Here is an 11,467-nt window from a genome sequence, read left to right as displayed (position 1 = left end):
CAACGGCCGGCTAGGGTTTCGTTACAAATGGAAATGAAGTGGGCCAGAGTCGTCATCATCAATACTAATCACACTTACTGGACATAAGCTGTTACGTCTTTCAAATGTTTTAGTAAACTTATAAACTGACAGCTTCGAAACTGTATTTGTCTTTCGGTAAAAAACCACAACAAACTTTTCATAGCTAAAAAGCAATATACACAGTACCATCTGCAGTGAGAGTTGAGCGTAATACGTAAAAACAGTGCAAAAACTGGACACACTATTCTATGAAAATTTTCGCTCAGTAGTAAACGTTTTTTAGAAAGTAATTCCATTAACGACAGCTGAAAATCATATTTCGTATTATGTGAACCGAAATGTTTTGTATTTTCTTAAATAACGAAGCATTAATACATAATTCTCATTTGAATCAACTTTAGAGTTCTTCCTTGGTAGCGCTGCATCGCTTTGTTTGCCGGAGAGGTAGCGACCTCCAGAAATCCACTCGCTCTTGGAAGAGACCTTTCTTCGTTTCCAGCTGTTTTCCTATATCCAGGTACTCCAAATCACCATCTGATGTTACCCTGGGCCAATGCACAGGGTCGTTGTCTGGTGTGGGATTTCTGAAATGTATGAAAAGCTTTATTGGCAAATAACGTTATAATAATGGATGGTTTGAAGCTATATCACGTAACTGTAGTGAAATGAATCTAAAATCAATAGGAAGAGTTGCACGCAACTACATTAGTGTCAAAACTACAATTCGTCTATGAAATTTTGGAAAATGTCTTCTTTGGTTTCCTCTGCAGTATGATACGTATTCATCGTCACAGAAATCTAGATACTAAGGGCGGACTCTTGATATTTTTAACCCTCTCTCATTAAGTCTTACTTCCATGTGCTTTGACTCAACATGGAAACTTAATGATTTCAGAAGGGTGAAGATTTTCTTGATAAATATCACGAATGCTATCAGGTTATTTAATCAAGTAACAGAGTCGTATTTAAGCAACGTCTCATCAGGCTAGAGGTCCGATTAGTGCAACAAGTGACCCTTAATCGAGTCTGAACCACGCTTCTCCGTTTCCGAAGGAGAAACGTGTGAACCATTCGTATTACTTTGGAATACAGCGTATTAATAAATAAGATATCGTTCAGTAGTGGGGGGCTCCCAGCATTGCGTCCTTCAGATACTTCAGAACATTGTCATCATTGCCTGCCTAGACCTTAGCAGGGAGCGACCTAACGAATTTCTGTTGACGTATCACACCATATAGATTTTGTTGGCAATAAATGACGTGGTTGATATTATTTTCTGTTACTTTTATTTGCACTACCTCTGATTACAGACTTCCATCATCCACTGACATGGCACAGAAGTTTTTTTCTGTTCAGAGCCATACATGTATACTGAGAGCAACAAGGTACCGAACAGAATTGTTTCTACAGCCTGCAGCCCCTACAAACGCATTTCTCTACGCGAAGTTTATTAAGACCGACACTGATAATTTGTAAAGCATCACATTATAACAGTAGGTGACGTTTCAGCCGAGGTTGACGAACAGGAAATTTCTTAAAATGATTCATCATGACGAAACTGCCATTCGGTTAAGGGGAGGTGTATGTAAAATAGGCCAAAGATGTTGAAATTTTGGTTCCCACCAGTACGTTTTTAGCGTGTTAGAAATATTGTTTCCAGTTTTCAGAGTTTAATCCGTGCTGCAAATGATTAAAATCCATCTTGTTTAAACCAATGTAAAGAGCCAACCCCCCTTTTCAACCTGACTCTGTCCTCGTCTGGCATATTATGTTTATTTATTGCCATCAGAGGAGACATCTGTAGAATATAAAAGACTGTGAACCCATTTGCGAAGCGATTCATTACGATTTATAAAGTAAATGCACAGCTGGTTGAACACAAGACACGAACGAAAGCTTTAATAACATCATTCAGAAGAGATTCCCGAGGACAACGTATTGTCCATCTACTGTTTTTAATACGAGTATTTTCTCCTATGTTGCACATGTTGTATTCAATAACGTTAACTCTGGAAGAATCAGGACCTCTTTATGACACTAGAATTTTAGGTAGTTCCATTCGCTGAAAAACTACTGAAGGAGACTGTTGATGTGCACATTGCTGGTTCGGAAATGGCACTGAAGGATACGGACAAAAAGGCACTTCAATACGATCAGACCAACCTGAATACCAAAAAGAGAAAAATGTACGGCCATGGCCAACAGTAAGGTACTTGTTTCTGGCATAAATACTAATAAAATCTTTTTTCTCCTTTCCTGCAACACCCATTTTTGAGTGTATAAGGAAAAGTACGTCTAAAGTAATGCACATAAAGATGTGTAATTTACTACAGACTTCGTATATTCTATAACACAGCTTCCTGTGGTACGGAATGTTTCAAAGTGTATTACTGAGAAGTTTATTTAAATTTTGCTGAAATACAAACTGCTATGTATCACACGACCAGTGCGAGAATTATCGCTCAGTCAGATTAACAGCTCATGCATCCAAGTTGCTGACAAGAATAATTTACAGAGGAATCAAAAAGAACGTTTAGGACGTGTTGGATGACCGTCAGTTTGGCTTCAGGAAAGGTAAAGGCACGAGAGAGGCAGTCCTGACGCTGCAGTTAATAATGGAAACAAGACTAAAGAAAAATCAACACACGTTCATAGGATTTGTCGACCTGGAAAAAACGTTAGACAATATAAAATGGTGCAAGATGTTCGAAATTCTGAGAAAAATAGGGGATAAGCTATAGGAAAAAAACGTAAGTTATGCAATATGTACAAGAACCAAGAGAGAACAATAAGAGTGGAAGACCAAGAACGAAGTGATCGGATTAAGAAGGGTGTAAGTGAGTGATGTAGGTTTCGTCCCCTAGTGATGAATCTGTACATCGAAGAAGCAATTACAGTAATGAAAGGAAAAATTCAGGGTGACAGAATACCAATATTAAGATGAGCTGATGACACTGTTATCTTCAGTGAAAGTGGATAAGATTTACAGAATTTGCTGAATAGAATGCACTGTCTAATAAGTAAAAAATATGGTTTGAGAATAAACCGAAGAAAGACGAAAGTAGTGATAAATAGCAAAAATGAGAACACCGAGAAACCTAACTCACAATTGGTTATCACCGAGAATATGAAGTTAAGAATTCTGTTATCTAGGCAAGGAGAACTTCAAAAGCAGACTATCACTGAAAAAAGGGGATTCATGACCAAGAGAAGTCCAATAGTATCAAACATAGGTCTTAATTTGAAGAAGAAATTTCTGAGACCGTACGTTTGTAGCACAGCATTGTATGGTAGTGAAACATGGACTGTGAGATAACGGAAAAGATGATAATCGGAGAATTTGAGACGTGATGCTACAGAATAACGTTGAAAGTGTGGTAAGTGGTAAGGTAAGGAATGAGGAGCTTCTCTGGAGAGTCGGCGGGTAAAAGAATTCATGGAAAACACTGATAAGAAGAAGAAACATGATAATAGGACATCTGTTAACACATCATGGAATAGCCTCCTTTCGTACTATAGGAAGCTGTAGATGGTAAAAACTGTAGAGGAAGACGGAGACTGGAATACACACAGCAAATAATTGGGCTGCAAGTGCTTCTCAGAGATGAGAAGACTGACAAGAAGAGGAATTCGTGGCAGGCAAAATCACACCAGATAGCAAAGTAATGTGTTGGAGAAGTATCCTGCAACGTCCTGATCAAATTAGTTGACAAAAACGTTGAAGAAGGTCCAGATTATAGCCAATAACATAATTACAATATGCAAAACATTTGGTTCATTTGTCATTCAAACTGTAAAATTTACATTAGCTTATACGTACCCGTGTATTTTCCCATACTTCCTCCTTCAATAATCACAGAAATATCGACAGAATAAGAACTTTTTCGAAAGCGTGAATAATAAATCAGATTGTCATATTGCAAGAATTATCCTCGCATCATCTGAAAAGATTCAGAGAACATTATAGAAAGTGTTTGATCAAGAATACAATGCTTTGCTTTCTCACTCGTTAGGAATATTTGGTCCAGCAAAACATTATCTCCCCTCCCCCCCTCTCCGACACGTCACACCACCCCTTTCTTCCCCAAGAACCACGGACTTTCCCGCTGTGCGAGTGGGATGGCTTGCATGCGTTAACAATATAGATAGCGGCCAGCTAATTTAAACGGTTTGTAAAGTAGATCAGTAGCCTTTACAGTTGTTACTTTAACAACAGTATGGATAAGTGACCTTATAACATAAGCCTTGCTATGTTCAAATTGCGGACGACTTAAAGCAGCGGAGAAATATAGTCGGTATATTTCTCGAACGCGTACAGCTCTATTGCACGGTGTAATGATGATGGCATCCGCCTGAATAATATATGCTCGGATGTCAAATAGCCTCCCTCTGCCAAACGCGGACTTTTTGAGTGTTTTAGTTAGTGAGAAACAAAGTTTACGTATTCTGAATAAGGAATGTTACAACTTTTAAACGGATATGTTGGTTAACGAGCTCGAACACGGAGAGAGAAAGGGAGATGTTGAACTTACATACCATAGTAGTCAGTAAAGTTTGGTGGCTGTAATTCCAGGATTTCTGATAAGGAAATACCCGATTATCAAAACAAAACGAAATATTTTTAATACAGAAGCAGGTCTCATTGTGAGCATTTTAATAATTGCTAACAGGCTGAGAGTCAAGAAGGAAGGTATATGTGGAAGAAACGTGGAGTCACCGGAAGATTTAAGATGGATTATTTAACGATAAGGCAGAGATTTAGAAGTAACATTATAAACTGCAGAACATTCCAAGAGCAAATGTTGACAGTGTTCATAATTTATTATTTATGAAATTTAATTAAAACTGAAGAAACTGCGAAACGATTTGAGACTAGAATAAAGTGGAAAAACGTACACGCTCTTGTCAGTTTCAGAGTGAGCAGTAGCCAACGATTGACTGAAACAGGGGAAAAGAACAGATTACAAAACGAATAGGTGAGAGATGAAATAGCCAAGGTAGCGGAGGAAAATGTAGACCACAGGGCGATGCCCAAAGAAATGCTTGGAAAACATACGAAATATGTTATTGACATAAGGAGAAAATACAAAAATTCTTCAAATGATGGAGGCATAAGGTAATACACATATCTAAATAACAAATTGACAGGAAGTACAAAATAGCCTCACCATGTCTAGAGGAAAATATAAAGGAACGTATGTGTGTATGACTGTCGGAAAGGTAGATACTGTGAGTAGGAGAACTGAAGAAACTTTCTTGCATGTACGACTATCTACAAGTTCTGCAATCAATCGTACAGTGCATGGTGGAGTGTACCACATACCACTACAAGTGATTTTCTTGTTACAATCGCAAACGGAAAAAGGGAAATAAGATTGTGTCTAAGCCTCCGTACGCGCTCTAGAACATCTCATTTCATCTTTGTGGTCCTTTAGCGGAATAAACTTTGGCAGCAGTAGAGTTGTTCTGCAACTGGCATCAAATGCCAGTATTCTAAGTTTCCCCCATGGTGTCTAGCGAAAAGAACGTAGTGTTTCTACAGGGGTTCCCAATTGAGTTCACGAAGTAGCTCTGTAATGCTTCGATACCGATCGAACCTACAGTGACAAACCAAGCAGCACGCCTCTGGACTGCTTCGTTGTCTTGATTTAGTCGGGACTGATGGGGATCTCAAATTCTCGAGCAGTATTCAGGGATGGGTTATTTATTGTTCTTTAAGTCGCTTCCTTCACAGATGAACTACACCTTCTCCAGATTCGCCCTCGCTACTACCAACCTGCCGTCCTTGTTTCATTTTATATTGCTCTGCACATTACACCTAGATATGTAATCTATGTGGCTCTCATGCAGCACACTGCTAATAATGTATACGAAGTTTGAAGGATTGTTTCTCCTGCTCATCTGGATTAACTTACATTGTTATACATTTAGAGCAACTAGGAATGCAGTTTGTCATCCTTTATCCTCCTACAATTACTGTACGACGTCACGTTCTTGTACAACACAGCATCATCAGCAAACAGACGTAAATTGCTACTCACACTGTCCGTCAGGTTATTTATGTATGCAGAGAATAATACGAGTCCTATCACACTTGCCTGGGGCACTCCTGCGATACCCACGTTTCTGATAAACAACTCCTTTTAGGACAACGTACTGTGTTATAGCCACGAGCGACTGGCGAGCGGTGCGCAGGAGAGAATAGAGACGTGAAGCTGCCAGTAGGGGGTGCCGCTGGAGTATCGCTAACAATGAACAGACAGGACAAACGAACAAGTGGAGGACGACAGGCACTACAACCGACCAGGACATAACACGGAGAGTGGCGCACTCCATGGCTAGACTCGCGGAGCAGATGGTAAAGCTGAAAAGTGTAATACATAGAGAAGGGGTGGGCAAGGAAAGGTACTTTATGAAAATATTATGCAAAAGGAAGAGGAAATAGACAAGGAAGAGAGAAAAATTAGACACTGCATGAAAGCCAACGTCAAATAAGCCATATAGAACAGACAACTTGCTGCTAAAATTACTGAAATCCTTGGAAAAAACAACGATGACAATAACATCCGTTTTGATATGAAAGGCATATAGATGTTCAAAATGCCAGCAGACTTCAAGAAGAATGTAAGAATTCACTCGCAAACAAGGCAGATCACTAAATTATCACTCTAATAAATCACAGATTCTAAATAAAAACACGAATTACAAAAAGAAAGAATGAACTACTTTTAGAAACCAACCTGGTGGAAGATCTGTTGGAACTTTAGAGAAATGAAGAAATACCCGAAACTCTTGCCAATAGAATTACAACAACGTTTGACCATTTTCAACGCTATATAGGCCTTGAAATTCAGGAAGTGTTGCGGATAGTATACACGGAAAGAAAGATTAACTACTACTTATGCACAAATCATATGGGTCGAAGAGCGTGTGAAGGAGCCAGTAACTGAGAAGCGAGTGACACGGAAAGGTAGTCTGTCGCCCTGTTACTCACTAGTAAAGGAAGCCAAGAGGTATTGAATCATGAATCGAAATTCAGGTAAAGGAAATGAAAACAATAAGACTAGCCGCTGACATTGTCTTTCTGCCAGAGTTGGAAAGAACCTGGCAGATTAGTGTAACGGAATGGCTAGCGGTTTAGAAAAGACATTATAAGGCAAAGATCTATTAAAGTGAAACAAGGGAAGTGGATTTTAGCGGAATTAAATTGAGTCACAGTACGGGAATTAGTTTGGGAAATCGGACGGTAAACGCAGAATCGAGTTTTGCTATTTGGCCAGCAAAATGAGATGTCCAAAGCAAAGTAAATATAAAATACAGACAGGCCGTAGCAAGAAAACATTCCAGGAAAAATGAATTTGTTGGGACAAAATATAAGTTTAAGTTTCAGGGCGTCTTTTCTGAAAGTTTTTGTCAACAGTGTATGCTTATTTGAAAGTGAAACGTTGATGGTAAATCGCACTTACAAAAGGAAAATAGAAGACTTAGATAGTAGATGTTATGGAAGTGTTGAATAGTAATAGGAAAACTTACTGGTTCTTACTTTCATTTCATAAACGTGTAAGGGCAGCTTACGAGTACACCAGCGAATGTAGTGGCCGCTATTGGTGTGCAATGCACAACCCAATTTGTTGGCTTGCCTCGTTGTGATAGGTGTGGGATCGGTTGGACACCCTCGCCTTAACGTCCACACATTTAACAAAGACCCAATTTTTAAACCATGTTTATTAAATGAAGAAATCAGCGAAAAAGGATTGGGTAAAACCTGAAGTATTAATGAGATACGCGGAACTAGATATTTATAGGTTAAATCACTAATCGCTGCTAAACGTATTTGAAAAGTTTCGTAAGACAGGTCTAGAGACTTGTAAGTATCCATTCGAGTTCATAGACGTAAGTTTTTCACGTACGAGAACGATGACGTCACATGAATTGCAAATTCAAACGAAAAACAGTTTTAAAAAATTAGTGAGATAGTAGTGTATGTAGGGCGTCGAATACCAAAAAATGTGAGAGCGAAGTTCATTTAACAGTACATTAATTCACGAAGTCAAAAGCAAATGTTCTAAGTCGAAACCGGCAGTTTCCACTGTCAGTGGCGAAATAAACTAAGGTTCGTTGCTTAGAGTAACCATTGCGAAAAATATGCAATTTGTCCATTATACATGAAAATAAATCTCAACTGCAGCAAATAATTACAGTTCACAGCTATCTTTAGTCCTGTGAAGCAAACGTCCTTAAAGTCTCGCAAAGTCGACCACCGAAAACACAGGAACATAGAGTAATTTTAGATTCGTAACTTTCACTGATGTAATTTTTCGAAGTCCAGAGAAATGTTAAAGGCTTTTACTTACACGTGGCCGCTTGGCTGCACAGCCTCCTGACAAAAACATTCTAACAACTACAAAAGCGAACCAACGAAAAATCTTATGCACCTACTGCTTGCCCATAAATACTTTCTGCAACGGCATGCACCACTGAATCCAAGACAGATACTTTAATAGTGGCCTCCATTCAAATATAAAGCTAATTACATGAACACAAACTACAAAAGTTTACAGACACTACTACTGTGGTCTTTGAGGATTGTCATTAAAATATCAACGCACTATTGAGCTACGAGGGTGTGCTGAATAGTAATGCGTTCGAATTTTTTACGTGAAAACTTTTGAAGCTTTTTAAATAAAACAATCTTCATTGCCATCTGCATCTTTATTACTTTTACCTACATATTTTTTTGATAACACAGTCATTCTGGTGATGAACACATCTCTCCCAACTAGAGACCAGTTTGTTAATGCTGTCGCTGAAGAATTTTTGACTTCGTTGACTGAGGCACATCACCTCTGCTTTTACCGCTTCAACAGTATCAAAATGAAGTCCTTTAAGGTGTTCTTTAAGTTCTGGAAAGAGATGAAAATCTGATGGGACCAAGTCGGGACTATGGAGGATGATCGATGACAGTGAATCCAAGGCCTCGGATTGTTGCAGGTGTCGCAGCACCCGTATGTGGTCTGGCATTGTCTTGCTCAAAGAGGGGTGTTCAGTGTGTGGACGACCTTTACGAATTCGTCCTTTCAGTTTTATGAGGGTCTCGCTGTTCTGAAAAGATGAGCTGTACACTCTCACGTAATATGCCATACTTACCTCAGAGCTGTTTCGGCCCGATGATTTTGTCTCATGAGTTCATCAACGCGATTCCCATGGATGCCATCGGCCGCCGTAAGCGGTAGCTCATTCCGAGCGTTGTCACACACGCTAAGATTAACACCATCGTTTTCATCATTACTCGCAGGCCCCTAGCGGCACAGGGTTGTACCTTGAGTCAGCGAAGCGGAAAAGTCGACCGAGTTGTATGAATGACATGTAATACTTCAACCGATAATGAGAATATTGAGAACGGAATAAAAAATTCGGATTCATTACTTTTCAGCATTTCCTCGTAGTTACTAATAAAGTTGATGCCAACATCTACTCTTGCTACGCAAGATAACTTTACTTAATTTTATACGAGTAAATAAATATCTAGTCATAAATTGCAGTTACTCATCCACTAGGAAAATTAGTGAAGGATCTGGAGAACTCATACTACCTTCATATTAGGTGTAACCGTGCAGAGCCTCTACTAATGGTATGCTCGCATATCATCTTTTAATAAACTCGTCTGCAGTTCTTCATATACATGCCTAATTGAAACTGTTTGATGTGGCGTTTATCGTGCAGGGCTTAATTTCGGTCGGAAGGTGCCAGAACGGCGTGGGGCTAGTGTGTGTGTGTGTGTGTGTGTGTGTGTGTGTGTGTGTGTGTTTGTGTGTGTGCGCGCACAATACACCAAGGTTTTTTGTGGCTGGGAAGAAGGGATTGTGTGGTTCAAGACGTCCGTTCTGGTACTTACAATTTTAGAAATTAAGCCCTGTTTACAGAAGTTATGTTACATAGTGATGTGTAATACTCGTAATATGTACTGCTATACAAAGGCATCGAGGCAAAACCTGTGCTGCGGATGTACGGCGCACTTGTCACAACTAAAAGTTTTTGAAATGTTTCATGCGACAGGTTTAGGGAGTTGTAAAATAGCTATACGAGTTCATGAACATAAGCTACCCATAGTAGACTGACGATCTCTAACCCTGAATTATTGTGTGTTGTTTACAACTCTGTAAATTTTTGAATGAGTGCAGGGATCAGTCAGGTGTTGCACACGCTGCATTTAAACCTATGAAAATAAACAATATATTATCAGACAGTAGCCATACTGTATTGAAGAATTTCTTTCCATCAACCATCTCATGCCCACCATTAAATCAATTTCCAGGAAACAGCAAATCAGCAATAAAGCAATACCACTGGTGTGTTAGGTCCCCGTGGATGATGACACAGCCAACTAGATTTAAACTCGGACACACATTTGTAATAGGCATTTTTATGTTCAGCGGTACATATTACCGAAAGCTGCATTGGGCAAATGTCAAACATTGTTTTTGCATTTGAATTCACAAAAGTTATCAGCAAACGTTCCAAGTCCAAACGAGCAGAACCTCACTGCCAGTGCCGACGTAAACTGAAATTCATTACCCTTAATAACCACTGTAAAAACTGTGCTACATGTCCATTACATACAATCAATTCTGACAGTTAATTTCTTGGTGAAGTACACTCTGCTTCACCAAAATATCTTTTTGACAAATTGGCCTATTTATTAAATACTCACCAGGTTTTAGTGAAGTCTGCACAGAGGTTGGTAATGGTTTTAACGTCTTCACAGTTTTTCTCGGACATTTCACCAAATGTTGGTCTTATTTATTAAGTCTAATACATACTCACCCAGTTTTAGCGAAGTCTGTCCAGAGCTTGGTTATGGTTTTAACGACTTCGTAGTCCTCCTCGGGCATGTCACCAGATGTTGGATAGTAAGGATTATTAGAAAATAAGTAAAACAGATCGTCCCCATGGGCCACTCCTGTAACACAGAAGGTCACTCTATCACAGAAGATCTACAATTCAATTTTTCAGCCTGAAATTGCATTCTGACTTGTCCACTAGTGTTGGAAGAACTTACGATAACACTGATGAAAATTGTGCGCACTAGACACCGATAGAGCCCTATGGATTGTAACTCTGGCAGATGTCGTTTGTGGGAGGGGGGGGGGGGTTCAGACTTGCTCAAAACTGTACAGATCATCCGATTTCCAACTAGTCTTTCTTAAATATGAAAAACGGACATCACTGATCGAAAACTGGTTGTATTTCGTTCGGAATCATTGTAATTTTGTATGTATTTTGATTTATTCACCACCTTTATCATTGTGTTGCTTTACATAACAGAACACACATGCTGTTCCATTAATCTGGTCTCTCTTCTGACGACAACTAACTCAGCTGCAGTCACCCGCTCACTACATCTTCTCTCTACAACCTTCGCTTCCCGTTCAGCCTCGATCATTGT

At 39.3% G+C, this 11,467-nt stretch overlaps 1 protein-coding gene across 1 annotated transcript in view; it reads right to left on the bottom strand.

Annotated features, from left to right (window-relative positions):
- Positions 1 to 338: 338 nt before the first annotated feature.
- The window catches only part of LOC124789986 (venom carboxylesterase-6-like), a 57,578-nt gene continuing 46,449 nt past the window's right edge, over positions 339 to 11,467 (bottom strand). The window contains exons 9-10 of the mRNA XM_047257529.1: positions 10,846 to 10,981; positions 339 to 605 (exon numbers count right to left, since the gene is read on the bottom strand). Of these exons, the coding sequence (XP_047113485.1) occupies positions 419 to 605; positions 10,846 to 10,981 (323 nt within the window). The 3' untranslated portion in view covers positions 339 to 418. The remainder of the gene's footprint in view (positions 606 to 10,845; positions 10,982 to 11,467) is intronic.

The sequence above is a fragment of the Schistocerca piceifrons genome, chromosome 3 (genome assembly GCF_021461385.2).
Source record: "Schistocerca piceifrons isolate TAMUIC-IGC-003096 chromosome 3, iqSchPice1.1, whole genome shotgun sequence".
NCBI lineage: Eukaryota > Metazoa > Arthropoda > Insecta > Orthoptera > Acrididae > Schistocerca > Schistocerca piceifrons.
The sequence above is the reverse complement of the archived record's forward strand: the minus strand, read 5'-3'. Positions and strand labels throughout refer to the sequence as shown.